This window comes from Megascapheus bottae, chromosome 26 (assembly GCF_031878675.1).
Source record: "Megascapheus bottae isolate mThoBot1 chromosome 26, mThoBot2.hap1, whole genome shotgun sequence".
Taxonomy (NCBI): Eukaryota; Metazoa; Chordata; class Mammalia; order Rodentia; family Geomyidae; genus Megascapheus; species Megascapheus bottae.
This window is the reverse complement of record NC_143534.1, coordinates 700,546-722,229: the sequence shown is the minus strand read 5'-3', so window position 1 is coordinate 722,229 and position 21,684 is coordinate 700,546. Positions and strand designations below refer to the sequence as shown.

General features: G+C 56.5%; 2 protein-coding genes across 3 annotated transcripts; one reads left to right on the top strand and one right to left on the bottom strand.

Moving 5' to 3' along the window:
• The first annotated feature begins 1,035 nt into the window (after positions 1–1,035).
• On the top strand, positions 1,036–12,524 carry Fam89a (family with sequence similarity 89 member A). Its single transcript, XM_090319166.1, has 2 exons — positions 1,036–1,302; positions 11,713–12,524. Exons 1-2 carry the CDS (start codon positions 1,036–1,038, stop codon positions 11,971–11,973), a joined length of 528 nt encoding a protein of 175 aa, XP_090175292.1. The 3' UTR covers positions 11,974–12,524.
• A 698-nt stretch (positions 12,525–13,222) lies between these two features.
• On the bottom strand, positions 13,223–21,666 carry Arv1 (ARV1 fatty acid homeostasis modulator). Of its 2 annotated transcripts, none has more exons than XM_090318724.1 (6): positions 21,495–21,666; positions 20,002–20,121; positions 17,727–17,880; positions 16,105–16,329; positions 15,009–15,152; positions 13,223–13,554 (listed from the first exon to the last, which is right to left on the bottom strand). In XM_090318724.1, exons 1-5 carry the CDS (start codon positions 21,645–21,647, stop codon positions 15,010–15,012), a joined length of 795 nt encoding a protein of 264 aa, XP_090174850.1. In that variant the 5' UTR covers positions 21,648–21,666; the 3' UTR covers positions 13,223–13,554; position 15,009. The 2 variants fall into 2 exon arrangements, with proteins under 2 accessions (XP_090174850.1, XP_090174851.1); XM_090318725.1 differs by having other exon boundaries at positions 16,105–16,284.
• Between the last annotated feature and the right edge of the window lie 18 nt (positions 21,667–21,684).

Sequence of the window (21,684 nt, the reverse complement as noted above, 5' to 3'; positions counted from 1 at the left end):
TCCTCCGCCTCACCTGGCACCTGGCGCCGGGGCCCCGCGGTGTCCACGGCGGAGCGCCCTGGAGCCTGCGCGGGTGAGGAGCGGCGGGCCCGGCTGGGGCCAGCGAGGACGCTGGGCTGGGGAGACCGAGACAGGCCGGCGGGAACCGGCGGGAACCGGCGGGACGGCCGGCGGGAAGGCGGGGCTGGGCCTCGGCCCCGCGGGGTCCGCTCGGCGCGCGGGGCCTAGAGGCCATCCCGCGGGCGTGGCCGGGGAGGGCGGGGTCTAGAGGGCGTGGCCTCGGGGAGCCCGGGACTCTCTCGGAGGGTGGTCGGGCGGAGGCGTGGCTTCGGAGGTGGTCTAGCTGGGGGCGTGGCCTCGCCGAGCCCGGGACTCTCTCTGGGCCGTGGTCGGGCGGAGGCGTGGCTCCTGGGGGGGGGTGCTCTCTCGGGGGGCGTGGCCTCGGGGAGCCCCGGACTCTCTCGGGGCCGTGGTGTGGCGGAGGCGTGGCTTCGGAGGCGCTCTCGCGGGGGGCGTGGCCTCGGGGAGCCCGGGACTCTCTCGGGGCCTTGGTCTGTCGGAGGCGTGGCTTCGGGGGGGTGCTCTCGACGGGGGCGTGGCCTCGGGGAGCCCGGGACTCTCACGGGGCCGTGGTCTGTCGGAGGCGTGGCTTCGGGGGGGGTGCTCTCGACGGGGGCGTGGCCTCGGGGAGCCCGGGACTCTCACGGGGCCGTGGTCTGTCGGAGGCGTGGCTTCGGGAGGGATGCTCTCGCGGGGGGCGTGGCCTCGGGGAGCCCAGGACTCTCTCGGGGGCGTGGTGTGGCGGAGGCGTGGCTTCGGAGGTGCTCTAGCTGGGGGCGTGGCCTCGGGGAGCCCGGGACTCTCACGGGGCCGTGGTCTGTCGGAGGCGTGGCTTTGGGGGGGTGCTCTCGAGGGGGGCGTGGCCTCCGGGAGCGGGCGGAGGTGGGGCGGGGCGGCGCGCGCGCGGGAAGTGGGCGGGGCCGGCGGGGCTCGGGGGACCCGGGCCGCCGCGGGCGCCTGGCCCGGCGGCGCGCGATGAGCGAGGCCGGGGCGGCCGGCGCGGCCCGGGGGCTGCGGGTGGACGGGCTGCCGCCGCTGCCCAAGAGCCTGAGCGGGCTGCTGCACGCGGCGGCGGGCGGCGCGGCGGGCGGCTGGCGGCGCCTGGAGCGGCTCTACGCGCAGAAGTCGCGCATCCAGGACGAGCTGAGCCGCGGGGCCGCGGGCGGCGCGGCGCGGGCGGCGGGGCCGCGCGCCAGGCCCCCGAGCCTGGACGCCGCGCTGGCGCTGCTGCGCAAGGAGATGGTGAGTCGTCGGGGTCGCGGCTGCCGGGAGCCGGTGCGGGCGGGGCGAGGCGGGGCGCGACGGGCTCCCGCGCGGGGGGCGGCGGCGAAGCGCTGCGCTCCGGGGGCTCGGGCGGGACCCGACGGGGCGGCGCCCCCCCCCCCGGCCCCGCCGCTTCCGGAGCGGCTCGGAGCACCGGAGTCCCGTCCACGGCCGCGGGAGGGCGGCGCCCCGCCGGCCGCGCTGCTCGGCCCGGGCTCCCCGAGGGCCGTCCCGGGAGGAGCCCCTGCGTCCGGCCCCCGCCGCGCGCTTCGGAGCCGGCGGCCTCGTCCTCGGAGGCTCCCTGCGGTGGCCGGGGGCGCGGCCATTGCCCGGAGCGTCCCCAGCCTCCCCTCGGCGCCTCCCGGGCCGCCTCCCCCGGCCCCTGCCCAGCGCCGCCCTCCCGCGGGAGGCCCTGGCCTGGGCCCCGCAGCCCTGCGCGCAGCCCTGGTTTGCGGACCCCAGGATCCTCCGCACAACGCCCGCGCGGGGCTCATTTACTGGAGACGAGGGACCCGCGTGGCTCGGCGTCCCGTAACGTGGAAGCCGTGGCTGAAAAGCCACGGAAATGAACAGCGAAATGTTAGGGCCCGGGCAGGTGATGAGAAAAAGGTGATCAAAGATGATCGAGGCACAAGTGGCTTGTGTTGTGATCCTGACGGCGCAGGAGGGTGGGAGCCGGGGGCCAGCCCCATTTAAACCCCTCCGAGGGAAGGTGGGAGTGGAGCTGTGGCCCCGGCGCTGGAGCAGGAGGCTCAGGGCAGCTCAGACCCTGAGTTCAAGCCCTAGCGCGGGCGCGGTCTTCGCGCGCAGAGGTGGCCGTTTCTAGTGTCCTGGGATGTCTCCTGTATAGACAAAATGTGGCAGACACGGCTGGTGCCAGGGCTCCACGGACCGAGCTCGTGTCATTGGGAGTGTGGGCCTATTAAGTCTTGCACACCGATGGGCACACACAGGATGGTGTTGTCCACTCTTGTGTGCCTTTGGGGGTCCTTGCTGTGAACCTTTCCCAATCACATGTGTGGCAGTGGCTTGTGTCATTTTGAGTCTTGATGACGGGTCCTCACCATCGTGTACTGTCAGGAGGGGCCATCTCGGTGGGGTGGTGGTGTGTTCTCACATCAGTGCAAGCATGGCTTACACACTTTAGAGAGGGCGACCAAAGAGCTGGGAGCTGGAAGGGGAATGCTGCTTCAAGGCAGACAGTAAGGGTGCCTGGGATACAGGAGATGCAGGGTGGAGAGGCTGACAGCCCTCGGAGCCGCAGTCCTACCCTGACCATGCCCTGCTCCGTGCCCTGCTCCGTGCCCTGCTCCATGCAGTTAGGGCTTCCTTTCGAGTTTCAGCACTTCCTCTCTGGCAACCCCGCATCTGTGAAATTCTGTGCCCCTGAGAGTCCCCACAACCTCTCAAGAGATTCCATCGGGAAAGCTCTGAAAAGCAATAACAGAGTCCTGCAAACCTTCATTGTTCTGTGTGGGTCACACTCACTGCAGCTGCTGGCTGAGTGAAGGGCGGGCCGGTGGAGGGCTGATGGGAAAGGCCAGGTTATTCAAGAGCTGGTGGTGCCCTCTGGGTGGGTGGAGGGCCACACCCACACAGCAGTGCCAGGCTCTGCCCCACACCAGTTCTCAGTGTTCGTGGCCAAAGACTCGAGGAGTGGCAGACATGCAATCAGTACTAGCTTTTTGCCAATGGAGGAACTTAGGAAAGGGTGGGGCGTGCTGGGAGGGAGTGGTCCTGAGTTCTCAGCAGGCCTGCAGGCCAGTGAGTTCTTCCCCTGCGTGCTGGTGTTTCCTCCCTGCTGCAGCTGCCCCACCAGACAGATACAGGCTCACTTTGGCCACACTTCTTAGTTCCAGTGGAAGGATGCTGGTTCAGGTGGCTTGCCCAGCCTGGATCAGTAATGGTGGTCAGGTTAGGACTGTATCGTACCAACAGGATGGACCTGTATTCCTCAAAGAAAGAGTTTGCACTTACCTCCCAGCGCAGCCCCACAGTCAGAAGAGCTGAAGGGTTGCAGAGCATTTTTATTTCACTTTAAACACTTTGATTTATTAATTTACCTACTTGTATCATTTACCAAATATATACGGGTCTTATGAATGGCATAACCTTTCTCCATCCCCTTTGGTTAAAGACACATGTCAGGTGTCTGTCGTTGGCTCGCAGAGCACCTGTTCACTGGCAGACCTCAGATGAGCCCTGGTGCAGGTATTTCTGCACCTTGGCTCCTCCGGCACTGCCCCCTTCTCCGGGGCTGCATCAGAGCACAGGCTCCATGAGCAGGAGCCAGCCCTGGGCCTGTCCAGTCAGATTCTTTCCTGGCCAGGGCCACCCCTCAGACAGGGCCTGGCCTCCCACCCACGCTCCTGTGGCAGTTGCTTCTTTCTCCCTGGCTCATCCACAGAGACACTTGGCATAGAGGTCTGCACACACCCTCTGCGCTTGGAAGAGGGCCTCTGGGCCTGCCCTCTGAGGCACCAGGAACCATTAAACGTGCAGCGTGCTCTGTTTTTATGACCGTTCACTTCCTTCATTGGCTCTGAGAGCTGGGGTGCCGAGAGCCAGGGTATGGTGGGAGCCTGGGTGCAGTGGCTGGATCGTGTAGGTATGTGTCCCCTGCATCCCTCCTTGGAAGCAGAGACCATGCTGATCTGGGGTGGACCCTTGTCTTCTGATGGGGACTCCTGGTTGAGGATGTTTTCTGGGGTGGTCAGGCCATTCCGGGCTGGAGTAGACAGTTAAGTCAGGACATGGACAGACGGGAGGAAGAACCTGAGGGCCTCTGATGTGGACCTGGGCCATTCATTGGGTTGACCCAGATGGCTGTGTTTATCTCTAGTGAGGTAAATGTACACGTGTGGCACACAGTACACGTGTGTGTCACACCGTGAATGTGTGCCACACCATACACACGTGCAACACAGTAAACATGTATAACCCACACAACACACGTGTGGGACACGCAGGTCCCGTGGAGGGACCATTAAATGGTCAACTGGGACTTTATTAAATAGTAAGAGAGAATTGCAGTGTGGAGTTTATTTTCTCTTGGCCGGGCCTACTGGTGAGTTTGGCAGTCGGGTGAAGTCCTGGTTGAGAGCCAAGGCCGACGGCAACCCTGGTGTGGAGGGGTCCAAGGAGGGCAGGACATGCCCACGTCTCTGCTCCCTGTCGTCCCGAGTCTCAAGGCGATGGGAGACGTCACTGCTCTTCCTCCTGGGATGTCTTCTGTCTCCTTTGCTCCTGTTGCTGCGGCATCTCTGGGCCTCATTGCTGCACTGTGGGGCCTGGGGTGCAGCCTTTAGACCCAGATCTGGAGGGGAGTGGAATGTGGCACTGTATGACTGTCAGATCTGACCGACACGTGTGATTCAAAGATCATCATTCGTTGACTCCTTTTTCCATGTAAGTAATCTCGGTTGTAAAAAACTCATTCAAATTGCAAGCCCGGGCGGAGTGCGGTGGTGCTTGCCTGTAATCTAAGCATCAGAGGTAGAGGCAGGAGGTTCTCAAATTTGAGTTCCTCCAGGGCTACATGGCAAGACCCTGACAAAAAGAAACAACGTCAAACAAAGTGCAAGCCCAGGGCTCTCAGTGTGATGGTGTGTGAAGTTGTATTGCTAGTTTTAAGTAAAAGCTAAATAAAAGTCAGGGGAAAGTGCATTAAAATCCTCCTTTCTGGTTGCATACATCTGAGACCCTGTTTCCTTTATTTATTTCTACCAAAATATGTCACCTCCATTCTGGCATTTTGGTAGTTAGAGTTGGGGTCTGGTAGCCATTTCTGCTTAGGTTGGCTTTAAACTTCAATCTGCCGGGTCTCAGCCTCTGGAGTAGGGAGGATTATGGTTGTGAGCGTCTAGTACCCAACTGCAAAGCCATTTCTTTTCTTTTCTTTTTGTGGGTCATGGGCCTTGAACTGGGCCTGGGCACTGTCCCTGAGCTCTTCAGCTCAAGGCTACCACCCTACCCTTGAGCCAAGCCCCACTTCCAGTTTTCTAGAGGTTAATTGGAGATAAGAGTCTAGTCTCAGGTCCTTTAGTGCTGGGGCTGGCTTTGAACCTTGATCCTCAGATCTCAGCCTCCTGAGTAGCTAGGATCACAGGCGTGAGCCACCTCGCTTGGCTCCAAAGCCGTTTCATAACGTGGTGTGTGCTGTTTCTTCCGTGTGGGTGGCAGAGCAAGAGGAAGTGCACTTCCTGAGAGCCGGAGTTAGTTTCTTAGAGAGGAATTGGAGTCTTCCTAGGGAGACTTAAGTTGCAGATGGGCCCTGTGACATTGTGGTGCCCTCAGCCCTAACCTAGCAGAAAATACACGTCAAAAAGCCAAGCCTAGTGGAGGGACTGACCAGAGGAGGGACTGACCAGAGGAGGGACTAACCAGAGGAGGGACTGACCAGAGGAGGGACTGACCAGAGGAGGGACTGACCAGTGGAGGGACTGACCAGTGGAGGGACTGACCAGAGGAGGGACTGACCAGAGGAGGGACTGACCGGGAAGTGTGGGGCTGGGTGCAGGCCTGGTTTACTGTCAGCGTCTACAGAAGCCTGGTGGCCGAAGGCAACTACTGGAAATGACGTCCTCTGGAGACCAGGTGCCTCCGGCCTTTCTGCCCCCGGGAGGGTAGACCTCGTCAGGCAGGGGTGGTCCCACCTCTGGAATACAGGCAGGGGTGTCACGAGGGCCACGATGTGACATCAGCGCTGGCTGTTGGTTTCCAGACTGCTGGCTGGAGCCTTGTCTGCACAGTCAGGCTCCTTAGCCCCCACTCTGTCCCCGTGCTTAGCTGCAATCCTGTGGACACCAGCCAGATGGTTTGATTAGATTTGGGGGCCTTTCCCAGGTCTCTGGAATGGATTTGCAAGCCATCTGGCCTATGCTTACTCATTATTTATTTTTTGTTGTGTGTGGGGCTTGAACTCTGGGTCTGGGCTCTATCCCCGAGCTTTTCAGCTCTAGGTGGACACTCTTCCACTTGAGCCACAGCGCCATTTCCGGTTTCCTAGTGGTTGACTGGAGATAAGAGTCTCAGAGGCGGGTGGTGGCATGGCTTTCCAGTGCCATCCTCAGATCTCAGAAGCCAAGAAGCTAGGGTTACAAAGCTTGCCTGTGTGTGCGTGTGTCCACATGGCAGGCCACTGCAGAACTTGCTCTAGTGGAGTGGGAGCTTTTGGTAAAGAGCAGCTTGGTCACTGGTGCCTTGGGTCTGTTTCTTGGACGGGGTCCTGCTCAGTCTCCCAGGCTGGCTTCAGACACGTCCTCCTGCTTTAGCTTCCCGAACGCTGGGGTTACAGGCGTGAGCTACCACACTCGGTTTCCATCATCATTTCCTGGGCCTCAGCTGAGGATTCCAGCAGGAAGAGGACTGGGGCCCCAGAGGGACGTAGGTCCTTCCTTTGTGCCTGGCTGTGAGGGGCCTTTTCCTCCTGTGCTCAGCTTACTTCAGCTCTGTTGCATTTGGGAAGAAATTGCTTTTTACATCTCTTAAACATGCTACTGAATCATCTCAACTTTTATGCTTTGTTTCTTAAGTGAAACAATATTATTACTTTTTTATTTTTTGTGTGGGTCATGGGTCTTGAACTCTGGGCCTGGGTGCTGCCCCTGAGCTCTTCAGCTCAAGGCTACTGCCCTACCCCTTGAGCCACAGCACTGTTTCCTGTTTTCTAGTGATTGATTGGAGATAAGAGTTTCCTGATATTTAGTGCCTGGGCTGGCTTTGAACTGCGATCCTCAGATCTCAGCCTCCTGAGTAGCTAGGATTACTGCGCCTGGCAAAACAATATTTTAAAATAAGGTTTTTATTTCTAAAGAATATTTTAATGCTTTTCTGAGTGCATTGACGAATCAGCAAACATGTCCTATGAAATCTTGCTCCAATCACCAAGCCTTGTAGAAGGAGGCTGTGTCTCCCTTGCACTTTTCTACGAGTTTGAAAGGAGCCCTCCCAATGCATCCTTCAAAGGTGCTCCCAGAGGGGAGTGGCCCAAACCCCAGCCAAGCCCCCTCCCCAGGAATGCTACTACCTTGGAGGCTGTGGTGAGGTTTTCCACGTGAAAGGAAGCATCTGGGGTGAGGGCCTGGGGTGGGGGGTTTGGCAGGAGGAAGAGGAAAGAATGGCCAGGAAGGAAGCAGGAAGCCTGAGCAGAAAGAGAAGGACCTCAGCAGCTGTCCACCTCCTTGGAAGCCAGCCTGAGTGTTCCGCGCCCTGTTCCAGTCTAGAATGAAGGGTGCCATTTGCAGGCTGAGAATGCTGTGATTTCCACAGCCTGAGTGTTCCGCCAGGGCTTTGGGGAGAGCCCGGTGTCCCCTGGACAGCACTGAGGAAAGCGTCCTTGTCCTCGGGGAGACGTGGGAATGGGCAGGGTGCCATGGGCTCCCCAGGTGGAGAGTGGTGAGGGTTTGGAGCTTGAGTTTTAGACCTCAGGTTCAAAGTCAAGAGAGCTGTGTCTGTCAGATGTAGTTGCGGGTCTCTGTACACCGAATGGACAGCCGTGGTGGTGGCAGAGGGGGGCCTGTTGTGTGGGTCCGGTGTGTTGAGGAAGACCGTGTGAGAGACTGAGGGCAGCTCGGGAGCAGGTCCCCATGTCCTGTGGTTTGTCCCTCGCACTGGGGTCTCGTCTCGTGTGGGAAGGCTGGCTTCTGGCGGTGAATCCCAGCTGTGTCCAGTCCACGCCGTGAAGAGCCCACAGGACGAAGCCTGGTCTGCCTTCTTGCTTCTCTTAGGTAGAAGTTGGGTGGTTAATTTTGGGTGGTTCCAGGATTTGATCTCAGGGCTTGAGTGCTTCCTTGGCTTTCTTGCTTGCCTCCAGATGGGCTTTGAAATTATTATTATTAATTTTTTTTTTTTGCCAATCCTGGGTTCGGGGTCAGGGCCTGGGCACTGTCCTTGTTTTTTTCTCAAGGCTAGAGTATCACTTGAGCCACAGCACCACTTCTGGCTTTTTTTTTTTCTATGTATGTGGTACCAAGGAATGGAACCCAGGCCTTTGTGTATGCTAGGCAAGCACTCTACCACTAGGCCAAACTCCCAGCCCCTGATTATTTTTGAGATGGAACCTCATGGAGTTTTGTGCCCACTCTGGCCTTCAGCTGTGATGCTCTACATGTAGTTATACCTGTAGCTAGAACTGCCCAGTTCGTGGTTTGATGGCGGCACTTTCTACAGGGAAACCTCAGGGAGCACACAAGGCTGGCTTACGAACCCGGTACCCTCTCAGGGTGTGACATGTCACTAAGACCCCACCTGGCACCACCTGTGCCCCACCAGCCTTCTGTGGCTCCTGTGCTCGGCTCCCCCTCCCCACTTGCCACTTTCCCGGTAGAGTCCCTTTCTCCGGCTAGGGCCTGTCTTCCTGCCTCGGTGCCCAGGGAGCCTGAGGTGACAGCTGCCTGGGTCTTCAGTTGCCCTAGATATGAGTGGACACATCTGACAGGAAGTCAGGGCTTTCACTGCCAGGCTGGCCAGCCCTGAGGATTTCTGCCAAGTCAGAGGAAGTGTCACCTGGTGCCTGGACGGGGTGACACTGAGGAACTGGAGCAGGCACAAGCCTGTGTGTGCACGTGTGTGTAGGCTCTTGACATGTGTTCGGCTGTGTAATGAGTGTGTGTAGACCTGAGCTGTCTCTAGGTGGGGCAGACTTTTGTTTCTAGGCCAGCGTCCCACCCCATGACAGGCAGCTGTGAGTCACCGGTGCCGACGGCACCGTGCCACTGAGGTCTGGTGGCCTGGGATGGGGGAGACGAGGCCACCGGCATCTAGCCAGGTCCTGCTGACCCAGGGGAGCGGGAGGGAGGCTTCGCGTCTGGGCAGTGCTCCTTCCGTCTTGGCCATGTGCTCCCGAGGTGGGAAGTGGAGGCCTGGGTCCCAGCCCTCTGGGGATCAGAGCAGCTGGTGGAAGAGTGCTCAGAGCTCCCATGACATTCTTCCATGGTTTTTCCTTTAAGCCAGGGTTGGGGGGGGGGTGATTTTGGTGAGGTTTATATCCTTGTCTTACACAGCACAAGAGTCAGATGGCTGGGCTCGGCGAGTCCATGTCATGGTGTGTTCAGATCGGATTCTGTGGAGAATCCTGGAAAATGGGAGCAGGAGTGGAAGAGGGACTCAGGTAGTGAGTGGACAGAGTCCTCTGATGGCAGTTGTTTTTCTTTCATTTAATTCTTTCCATCTGAGACAGGGTCTCTGGTCACACTGGCTTTGAACTCATGATCCCCCGACCTCAGCTCCCTGGTGCTGGCATGCAGGTGTGTTCGCCACACAGCTTGGAGAGCTGGTTTACAGGGCACAGGGGTGTGGCCCGACACTTACCTCCAGGCACCTGCAGGGTGGGTGGTTGGGAGACTGGCGCCTCTGTTTCCATGCTGGCATCCGGGATCTGCGGAGCATGCGCGTGCCAGTTCTAAAGCCTGGGTTGGGGCATCTAGCCCCAGTCCCGCTGCAGCCCCCAGACACCACGTGTGGTATTGCGGGGGGGGGGGTTTCCCTCTGGCCTGCCAGCAGGCGGTGCTGATGAGGGGGGGATACGGGGCTGGGGAGCAGTTGTAGGTGGCGCCTGGATCCCTGGGTTCTGCCCCTGGCTCAGTAGGGAGGCGATGGTGACCACATCACCATGGCTCTTCAGAGTCTCAGCTTGTGGCCCAGCCTCCCAGAGTGGTGGCATGGCTGGAGTCTGAACTCTGGTGGGCAGCAATGTGGCCTGGTGACCCCGAGCCCCGGGCTGGGGTGGGAGTTTGGTGAGCAAGTCCCTCAGGAGACAGAAAGGTCTCTGTGTTAAGGTTGCTGGATTTCACTGAGACCAGCCATCAGGGTCATCTGGTGATGTCTAAAAGTCAGAGCGCTGGATGGAGCTTGGTGGTTGAGTACCTGCCTGGTGTGTGCCTGGCCTTGGATTTGAACCCGTGCCCTGGAAACAAGAGTGGTATAGTTAACACAGGCACGGGGCCCGCGTGCCTCTCAGGGGTCCTGTTGCACCTGCTCCAGGTGTGCTTTAGAAGCCACTGAATCTGGTCTGCCTTTGGGAAAAGGCCAGCACCCCATGTACCAGGCGCTTACCACACACGTTTGTGAAGCAGCGGCCCCACCCTGCTGGACGGCAGGAGGTGATTCAGACTCCTACCTTCCATGGTGGCCTAGGGTGTGGTCTACCACAGAGCCATTGAGAAGGGTCCGGCTGGCCCAGGGACCATGCACCAACTTAACACCAGCTGCCTTCCCCAAAACGGTGTCTCTCAGGCATTCTAAAGGCACATGGCAGAGTGCGTCTGTGTGTGTCCAGCTTTCTCCTCGAGGACACTTTCCCAGTGCTATCTCCATCGTCCCCTCAGATTGTGTGTGTGGTGACAGGGTTGTCACCAGAGCCAGTAGACCAGTGTGTGTGTGTGTGTGTGTGTGTGTGTGTGTGTGTGTGTGTGTGTGGTGACAGGGCTGTCATCAGAGACAGTAGACCTGTGTGTGTGTGTGTGTGTGGTGACAGGGCTGTCATCAGAGCCAGTAGACCTGTGTGTGTGTGTGTGTGTGTGTGTGTGTGTGTGGTGACAGGGCTGTCATCAGAGCCAGTAGACCTGTGTGTGTGTGTGTGTGTGTGTGTGTGTGTGTGTGTTGTGACAGGGCTGTCACCAGAGCCAGTAGACCGGTGTGTGTGTTGGGGGGGGCAGGGCATAGCTGAGCAATGACGGTACCTCAGTTGGACCCTAGCCATACCCCTGGTGAGTGCCCTTTCTGGGCCTCCAGCTCCCTCTGTGGTGTCCACATGGTGCACGTAGCTGTCTGACCTGGGTGTACGCGGATGTCGTACATGGGAACACAGCCCGGCAGGCTGTCGGTGAGTCAGTGTGGGCACGCGTGCACTCAGGCAGGCATGTTGAATGAGCTGTGACGGGTCATTCCGTCTCACCTGCTCAGGCCGGCGGGCAGGAGGCAGCGTGCCCATCTTTGCCACTGTGCAGGTCCAGTGGTGTGCTGGCTTCGGCCTGGCTTGCCAGAGGACAGCCGTCCGGTGGTCTTGTCTACGTTCGTGAAGCGAGGACCACCGTGCTCCTGCCTTGCATCCCCAGTGAAGCCAGCAGGGCTCCCTGATATGCAGGGCTGTTGCTTCAGGGGGTGGGTGTGCCCGCTTCACAGAGTGGCCCCCCCGGGTGACCAGATCACAGAGCTGACCCCATGGGCTGGGCTCAATCCCACAGCTCTGACCCTTCCAGACACAGGGGCAGGGCATGGCATGACATGACACAGGCCAGTGTCCTCCACCCCAGAAACCCAGTGCCTGCCTAGCGCACGGCATAGGTTTGTGGGGAGGGCGGCAGCGTGCTGACCCTGCAGACTGGCTGGGTGCTCAGCCCCAAGTGCGGTGCCGTGCTGACACCATCTCTTCTCCCGCCCTTCCTCTAGGTTGGCCTGCGCCAGCTGGACATGTCCTTGCTCTGCCAACTCTACAGCCTGTATGAGTCGATTCAGGAGTACAAGGGAGCGTGCCAGGCGGCCGCCAGCCCAGACTGTGCCTCTGTGCTGGAGAACGGCTTCTTCGATGAGGAGGAGGAGTTCCTGGTGCAGAGATCTCTTCAGGAAGGTGGGCGCCCAGGCCCTCCCGGGAGCCTGACACTGCCCAGCACCTCCTTCTCCAGCAGTGACTGGGGTCTGGAGTCCATCTAGGGCCTGGACACACTCACGGACTCGGCTTCTCTCACCAAGTGGCACTGCCCCTTTGGCCCACGGGTGTGCTTGGGGGCGGCCGCCGGTTTCCTCTCAGGTCCCTTGGAGCAGGCCCCTCTGCCCCCGCCTTGGTGGAAGACCCCGGCAGGCATTTGTCCAGTGACTGTTGGCAGGTTATTTATTCATAAGCTCTGGTTAGGGTTTCTGCTTCCCGAGTGTCAGGTCTGAAAAGCTCCACGCTGCCCCTCCCAGTGCTGCTCAGTGAGTGTTTAGACCCTTTTGCTCAGGTCTGTTTCTTGGAAGCAGCATCATTCATTATGAGGGGACCTGCCGAGAGCTTTCGGCTGCTTTCTCTAACCTCCCCACGGTTTACTCACTGTCTCCCTCAGGCGGGAAGGGCTGGACGGGCAGCAGTGTTTTTGTCACTCCTGTGTGGTTCATGGCCTCCGAGACTGGTGTGAAGCAGCGAGTCACACCGCAAGCCTTAACGTATTTATTAACATGCCTGACAGGAGCTTCTCTTTGTAGATTCAACACAAGATAAACGTGCTCAGCTGTTACAGTGTTACTTTGCTAATTCAGAATCTTCCGCTTTCTTAACCTGAATGTAGATCCAACCCAAGTGGGGTACAGACCCTTTTTCTGCCAAGGACCACTCAGGGGGTCCGATCCTCATTTGTGGGCTGACCCTGGTTTCGGATAAAACTGTGGAAGGTCAGTGCTGGCTTCAAAGCAGGGGCCTGGCTGGGGATTCCGTGGCAGGCGGCCCCACAGCCCAGCCATGCCTCCGGCCTCTTTCTTGGTTGTATTCATGCCTCGGCTGTGACCCTCCTTGTCACTAGGGATGACAAGGTAGAATGAGTCCAGGCATTGTGGCAAACCTCGTAAAAACAACAAGCTGAGTGCTAGCGACTCGAGGCTGAGATCTGAGGATCATGGTTTGAAGTCCACGAGGATCCAATTAACTAACAAACAACCCAAAAGCCAGAAGTGGAACCGTGGCTCAAGTGGCAGAGCACTAGCTTTGGGCATAAAAGCCCAGGGACAGTACCCAGACCCTGAGTTTGAGCTCTAGGACTGGCACAAACCAAACAACAGAAATGCACACGAAGAGATGGGGCTGTTGTTACCACACAGCTTTTTGAGATATAATTCACCCCACAGGGTGTACAAGTGAGTGCTTTTATTTGGTCAGCCAGTGTTAAAGAGTGACTTGGCTACGGGGTTAAATAATTCACCAAATCTCAGGTTTCTTCTGAAAGACTTTATTGAGAAAAATGTTTCCACTGTCGTAAGAACACAAACTATTTAAGAAACTCGGTTTAAAGGATTGAAGGACTGCCCTGGGGACACAGTCACTAAGTGCTGGTGCACGGGGCGGGGGGGGGGGGGCAGCAGGGGGGGCTGGGCTCGTCTTCGGGCGGTGGTGGCCTCCACCTCAGCTCCCTCTCAGACAGCAGGGGCCTGGTACAGCTGGTGAAGACCAACGCAGTGGTGACGGGGAAGTCGGGAGGCACCATCGGCTACCACTGCAGCGATGCCCGGGGCGTAGGGCTTGGGGCTCAGCAGACAAGGGAGCACCTAAGCACGGTGACATGTCAATGACCAACACGTAAACAGAAAGCATCAAACAATGTGATGTAGGACACTGCTGGGGTGGTGCCAGCCAGACACCTTTGGAAACCAGGAAAAATACCAGCTCTGGCCAGGCTGAGGAATCCACCCAGAGAGGACCTCCAGAAACGTGCTGCAGTGCCAGCTGGCACGAGGTGTCCCTGAAGGCATGAACACCTGAGCAGAGCGGGGAGGTGCACCCTGGGAGATGTGCTGGGGCATCCGGGGAGGGGAGGAGGAGAGGGAGCCTCCAGAAGAGGCTGCTGGTGGTCAGGGATGCTAGTTTGGAGGCAGAGGTGGATGGCAGGACCAGTGTGACATGTTCCTGGGAGGGGACAGGGTCTAGTAATAGTGCAGAGAGAGCTGGAGGTTTGGGTGTGAGGAGAAAGTGCCGCCTGGCAGAGGAGAAGAGGTGACTGGGAGAGGCATTTGGGTTGGGAGGAGCTCAGGTTGAGGATGAAAGGCAGCTCCCCTGTGCAATCTCAGCCTCGTTTATCTTCCACGAGGAAAGCAGTGAGGTAACGGGGTAATGGGTGAAGCAGGCTCAGTCAGTCTGGTGTGGAATAAAGCTCTGGGGCAGGTATGTATGTGTGTGCACACATGGGCGTGCGTGTGCACCACGGTGGACGATCATAAAGAGGGTGAAGGGGCAGGAGGGCTGCAGGACGGGTGAGCAGGCTGAGAGCAGGTCTGCTAACGTGATAGAGGAGGAGTCAGAGCACAGGTGCCACTCCCCTCCCACATGGTCCTGGGTGAAGCCCCGTTCCTCCTTTGGGGTTCTCTTACTCGCAGGACCCTGCTTCCTCACAAGGAGGGGAACCCACGGTCAGGAACAGCTTCAGAGGCAGCTGACACCACAGGAGGCAAGAGGAGGCGAGGACAACATGGAAGACAACAGTTCTAACAGTGGAGCAGGAGCTCCGGGAACGCCGGCAGCCAGCTGCTGGACTCTGAGGCAAGGGAGGCCCCTGGCAGCCCCATGCCGGCAGATCCCTGGAAGCGACTCAAGTAGCAGATTGTGCAAGGCACAGCTGGCAAGGTGAGGGACGGAGGGCAGGAAAGGGCTAGAACTCTGCAGCTATCAGGCTCAGGTACGGCCAAGAGAGAGGCAGAGCAGGCCAGAAGCAGGGGAAAGCAGGGTCAAGGGCTGAGGTAAGAGGTAGTGAAAAGCGGGAGAAAAAGTTGGAGGGAGAAGGGCGGCTGGGAAGGATGACAGGCCCTACCAGTGGATTGGAGTGTGAGATCCCATCACAGAAGGAACGGCTTGGGTGGAGGTGTCTGAGGGTAAGACCGGAAGCAGTAGCAGGGACTTTTCCCTATGACACGGAGCTCACGGATTCTGGGACCCAGGCATGCCAGTCTGGGGAGAAGAGCCCAGCAGACACTGCAGGTCTACGGTGCCCAACACAGGGGCCCCATACCTCAGAAGTCCTGAGACTTGTAGATGGCACAGTCACTGCTGACGTCCCACTCTAGCCTCTGGAAGAAGTAGACCATGGCACTCTCCAGCAGGGAGCCACTCAGCACAGCCAGCAGGGAGACCTTGCGGTTGATGTTCAGAGTCACTGGAAGAGAGAGGTGGTTCACACACAACGAAGAACTGAACCAGCCAGGCGCCTGTCACCCCAGCTACTCAGGAAGCTGAGAGCTGAGCGTCAAGATTCAGTGTCGGCCCAGGCAGGAAAGTTCTCGAGATGCTCATGAAAATGGGCTGGGCCTCCAGTGGGAGCGGCTGAGTGCCGAGAAGTTCAGGGACAGCACACAGGCCCTGAGTTCAAGCCCCAGTACAGGCACTTAAAAAAAAAAAAAGTAAAAAAAATTTTTTTTAATAAGTCAAGTGTAGTGGCTCAATGGGAGACAGAGATCATCGTTCAAAGCCAGCTCTGGCAAAGAAGTTGCGAAGGCTTCATCTCCGTCAGTGGCAGGGCATGGCTATGTGTACCTGCTGCTCCGGCTGTGGGAAAGCCCAAGCAGGGACCCTTACCCAGGCTGGCCTGGGCATAAAGTGAGACCGCGCCAGAAAGAGGCTGAGTGGGAGAAACCTGCCTAACAAGTCCCTGACCTCAAGATCCAAGTACAAACCAAAGAAATCATGCAGTAAAGCGTTTTATGAAGCTGCTTTGGGGCATTCTGCCCTTGTCCTAATTTATGTTTCCTTCTCCCATGTGTCCATCTGCAACCCGTCTGTGGGAACCAGAGCCCTGACCATGCCACCCATGGCACCCATGGCAGGCTGCTTAGACCAAGAGGCAGGGTGCCATCAGATCAAAGGGAAAATGGAAACACTCAAAAGCTTAAAACAGAGTAAACCAGCAGCACTCCAGGCTGCATTGCGATGGCAAGGCCTTTTCTCTTCTGGTATTCTACCTCTTGAGCTGCACCCAAGCCCTACCAGTGCTTTTAGGAGAGCATTTCCACCGTGCCCAGGGAAAGGGAAGCCACATTTCCTGACAGAGCAGGACAAGCCAATGGTTGTTCCTGAGGGTCCAGCTCGTGAAGCCCGACAGCCCGACTCGCCTCTGACGGCCTGGAAGTTGGACGTGAGGACGAACACTTTGATGAGCCTGAGGCACAGCGGCGTGTAGTCGTGCTCCCAGATGACGGCGGGAATCAGCAGCAGCTTCCCGTAGCTCGACAGCAGCAGCGCTTTCAGCAGCAGAAAGAAGCTGGGTGCTTTCTTGGCTGTCTTGGGTCGCTCTAGCCACAGGAAAGCAAAAATGCCAATAAAAAAGGCAGTTTGTTCTAGGAGGAAATGAGAAATAAAAATGTAGATGTCTCCATTCACGCCTTACACCCTGATGAATAGAAGCAATTCAAACATCAAGCTGATCAACGGATTTCGTAAGAAATGCTTTAACAACATCCAACTTTCCTTTCCTTCCATTTTAAAAAGAGTCACACCTGGTTTGGGGGCCAGGCTACTGTCATGACTTGAGGAATATCTGAGTTTGTCACTGTTCCCCAAAGGGGACGATCACACCCTGCCTCTCCCCCTGAGTATCCAAGACACTCGTATGTGTGTGCTACCACGCTGGGCTTCAGTCAAAAGATTCAGAAGCAGAGAAGGTTGGAAGCTAGTAACAAAGCAGCCACAGAAATGAATGTAGTTCTTGACCTAGTCACAATGTTTTTGTTTTTTGCCAGTCCTGGGCTTGAGCTCAGGGCCTGAGCACTGTCCTTGGACTTTCTCAAGGCTAGAGCTCTACCACTTGAGCCTCAGCACCACTTCCGGCTTTTTCTATGTATGTGGTACCCAGGAATCAAACCCGGGTCTTCATGCATGCTAGGCAAGCACTCTACCACTAGGCCAAACTCCCGGCTCCTAGTCCAGCTTTTTTTTGAGACTCTTGGACTTTTCTGGCTTTGAGCCAATTTCCCAGTGAGCAGTCAGATAAGTAAGCATTTCCTCTTGCCTATGTTGAGTAGTGTAATGTAATTAGTCCAGTACACTAGGCAGTATCTAGCATTTATCTAGAATTTAAAACTTATGACTTTTTTTTTAATATCAGTCCTCGGGGCTGAACTCAGGGCCTGGGCATTGTCCTTGGACTTGCTCAAGGCTGGTGCTCTACCCTTCACTTCTGGCTTTTTGGTGGCTCACTTGGAGATAAGAGTCTCAGGACATTCTTATGTGAGCTGGGTTAAAACTTTGATCCCTTATCTTAGTGTCTTGAGTAGCAAGGATTACAGGCTTTAAAAATTAGGACCTTTATCAATATTATGCTTCACAATGTTTTATGAAACTTTCTACTCTGTTAGGGGTAATTATTTCCATACCACATATTAGGCAATAAAAGGAAGGCAAGCTGGGTGCAGAGGCTCATGCCTGTAATCCTAGCTACTCAGGAGGCTGAGATGGAAGGTTCACAGTTCAAAGCCAGCCCGGGTATTAAAAAAAAAGTCCATGAGACTCTTATCTCCAATTAACCACTAGAAAAACAGAAGTGGGGCTGTGGCTCAAAGGCTAGGGCGGCCTTGAGCTGAAGAGCTCAGGGACAGCACCCAGGCTCAGAGATCAAAAAGAAAAAAGGAAGTGGTGAGATGAAGTAACCAGGGGCTCAGTAAGTGCTGTATAACTAGCTCCTCTGCCAGTGTGAAGACCGTGACTTGGTTTTCATCAGCAGCTAAGCACCGGTTACCCAGAGAGGCGATGGTAAACATCCGGTAGAAGTCCCACTCCCTGGTGTAGCGGATCAGGTCATCGGGGGCGGTGTCCTGGCTCGAGTCCTGCAGCTGCCACCACCTCAGGTAGGCTTCGCAGAGCAGACAGAACACGCAGAGCTTCCCATGGATCTGAAGGGCGAGAAGAGCACCACTCTGCGGCATCAGTGTCCACGCGCAGAGCGGAAGCACGGGTAGGTTCTTTTTATATAATTTTTATTGTAATTAATAGAAAGGTTACATTACATTCACCAGATAGAAGGTGCATTACTTCACATACACTGACACCCTTTCTCATGGCTTGGTCCCCATTTCCCTCCCCCACCCCCGCCCTCATCTTGCTTCCTCCCCCTTCCCTATCCAACTTCAAATAACCAAATACAAATATATACAATATATCAGGTAACAAAGTGAGATACTGTAACAATATGAGATACCCAAGGGACAGCAAAAGAGATGAGAGATAACATAGTATATTAAGGACAACAGTCACTCATTATATGGCTTTTGTTTCTATATCTTAGAGGTCCTTTCATTTAGCGTCATACTATATGGCTTTATGTATCAAGGTTTTGCTCTATTGCAGATCTCTGCTAGTAGAGCCCAAGGTTTCTACTGATTATGACGAATGAGGGAAACCATTGAGCCTAAGTTCCTTTGAGTCTGGCTTACTTCACTTAATATGATTTTTTTCTAAGTCTTTCCATTTCCTTACAAATGGGGCAATGTCATTCTTTCTGACAGCAGCATAGAATTCCATTGTGTACAAATACCACAACTTGTTGATCCACTCATCAACTGAGGGACATCTGGGTTGGTTCCATATCTTTGCTATGTAAATAGTGCTGCAATGAACATCATTGTGCTAGTGGATTTAGTATGCCCTTGTTTCTGGACGGTTGGGTAAATGCCGAGTAGTGGCACGTGTAGTTTTGAACGGTCCATGTAGGCAATTTCAACTTCAGCGGAGTGCCCAACTGCACTCACTCCCTCCGTCAACAGTGTGTGTGTGTGTGTGTGTGTGTGAGTGTGTGTGTGTGTAGTGCACGCGCCAGTCCTGGGGCTTGAACTCAAGGCTTGGGCACTCTTCCTGAGCTTTTCTGCTCAAGACTAGCACTCTACCACTTAAGCCAAAAGCTTCACTTCTGGCTTTTTTGGTAGTTAACTGGATATGAGAATCTCATGGACTTTCCTGCCTTTAACCCGTGATCCTTGGATCTCAGCCTCTGGAGTCGCTAGGATTATACACCTAAGCCACCAGTGCCCAGCTCTTAAAAAAAAGAAGAAGAAGAAACTACTGATTTCATCAGTTGTGGGGCTTCAACTCAGGACCTGGGCTGTCCCTGAGCTCTTTTGCTGTAGGCTAGTGTTCTGCCACTTTGAGCCACAGCTCCACTTCTAGTTTTTGAGTGGTTCGTTGGAAAGAAGAGTCTTGTGGGGACCTTTGTGCTGGGGCTGGCTCTGAACCTTGATCCTCAGACCTCAGCCTCCTGAGGAGTTAGGATTGTAGGTGTGAGCCACTGGCACCCAGCTCAGTCAGTAGTTGTAACTAAACAATACTCCTCAAAACCATATGAGGTCTGAATCAGATTTTTGGTAGTAAAACCTAGACAGGTACATTTTGAGGCAATTCTTGAAGTTCCCAAGATACCACATAAAAAATCTATTGGACTGATCATTGATTTAAAAATGCCACCAGCAGAAAGAATATAAACCAATACGTTGAAAGGAAATAATTAAGAGGTGGAAATGAGCTGCAGGTTTCCAAAAGTATGAAGTTTGGGCAAAACAGACAATGCTAAGCAGCAAGAATTACCTTCACCTCTCATAGATTTCTCCTACAAATTAAGATTTGCTGCCAGTGTGAAGTGTGCAGGGGTATGTGGAGCCCACGGGGCCTGAGGCTCCCGTCTGTCCTGTCCTGAGCGCCTCAGCGGCATGCTGGTTCCTCTACACGTCAGATACTACAGTATATGCAGGGCAATAAGCTATGTTTTTAAGTGTCTCTCTCTCAAGGACTGCTTACTTCTTGTAGGTACAATTCTCTCCCACAAAGACACATAGTACAGAATAGGTTTCAACAGGTAGCCCTCTAAAAGGCTATGGAAACCGCCACAAGCAGCTTCCTGGCCTGCCCACACCTCCAGCATTCACTGCACCTCTGTCCTCTCCACAGGCTCCCAGCCAGGCTGAAGGACCCTCCACTCACAAGTTCTTGTTATTATTCTTTCAGAACACAGAAAACTCACTTACATTGATTTCAGTATTGAAAAGAATATGCCTGTAGGCCTGGGCTTTGCATAAAATGGCATTAATCAAGATGATAACAGGATCATACTCGATATATTTGTCTACTGGCTTCTGGCAAGATTTCTGGAATAATACAGAATAATATTAGGACAAATATACTTTTAAAACTGAAAGGACTAGAAAGTATCTATTTTACACTTGTATAACAAAAATTTCCCTGTAGATACAAAAATGTTGGTGTGCGGAAGAAATGTTTTTACAAGTGATTAAGTGTCTAGCTGGAAAAGTAGCATTTTACATTCACCTCCAAGATGCTAGAAGAGTATTTCACTTAGAGCTTGATTGTTAGGTTAGAAAGTACCCAGAGGGTCCTATGGGGGCTGAGTGTTTGAAACAAGCCTAGCATGCTCCTTCACCAGTAAGCTGTTGCCTGCTGGCTAGATGACCTCACCACTGCTTTCTGAAAAATGATTTGGAGGAGGGCATTAAGCCCAGCTCCTTGCCTGCCAAGCTTCTGAGGGCTACAGGTGGGCACTCCTGAATGGGGTGCATCACCACCGATCCTAAGGCAGCGACACCAGGGGACGTCTGGGCTTTCCTCCGAGGGGGGTAGGGGAGGTGGTGCTTTCTGGACAGTGCAGTGCTGAGTGGTCACTGGCTGTGTAGCCTGGTTCCGAGTCACAAAACCGGGCTCTCTGGCCCCCAGAGCAGGCAGGTAAGCGGGCTCCGCACAGATGATGTCATCGGGCCCTATCCTTCCAATACGGACATAAAAACCAGTATCATTAGTCAGCAGGCTAAGTCAAAGCTACCACTCCTGTATGAAAATCGCTGCAACTCAAGACACGTTTTTCAACCCTTGACAGGATCCCGTGGCAACAGAAGCAGCCCCGGGTATAAAAACACATCAAGGTGACCTTCTAGCAACAACAGAGCCTGGAAAACCAAGTGCATTCCAGGGCAGTGACCCGCTGGACTCGCCGCCGAGGCGGGGTCCTCCGCGGTGTCACTTCGCGGGGGCGGCGCGGCTCGCGCCACCGAGTCTACCCAGGACGCGGCGGGCTGGCTGCGCGCAGCTCTCCTGACGCAGGCCGAGACGAGGCCTCCGCCGCCCGGGTGGAGCGGGCCGCCCCGGCCCGCGGCCCCCGCGTCCCAGTCCCGCCGCCCCGGCCCGCGGCCCCCGCGTCCCAGTCCCGCCGCCCCGGCCCGCGGCCCCCGCGTCCCAGTCCCGCCGCCCCGGCCCCCGCGTCCCGCCGCCCCCGGCCGCAGCCCCCGCGTCCCAGTCCCGCCGCCCCGGCCGCAGCCCCCGCGTCCCAGTCCCGCCGCCCCGGCCCGCGGCCCCCGCGTCCCAGTCCCGCCGCCCCGGCCCGCGGCCCCCGCGTCCCAGTCCCGCCGCCCCGGCCGCAGCCCCCGCGTCCCGCCGCCCCGGCCCGCAGCCCCCGCGCCCCGCCGCCCACCCGCCCGGCTGCCCGCGGCCGCCGCATCCCCGCACGCACGCAGATGGTGATCTTCAGCACGCCGCGGCTGTAGTCCCGGTACAGCTCGCGGGCCTCCCGGTTGCACTCGATGCAGCGGTAGCGGCTGGGCGCCGACGCCGGCCCCTCCGCGCCCTTCCCGGGCCGCAGCCCGCAGCGCCCACCCGTTCCCATGGCCACCGCGCCGCTCCGCTTCCGGTCCCCGGCGGAA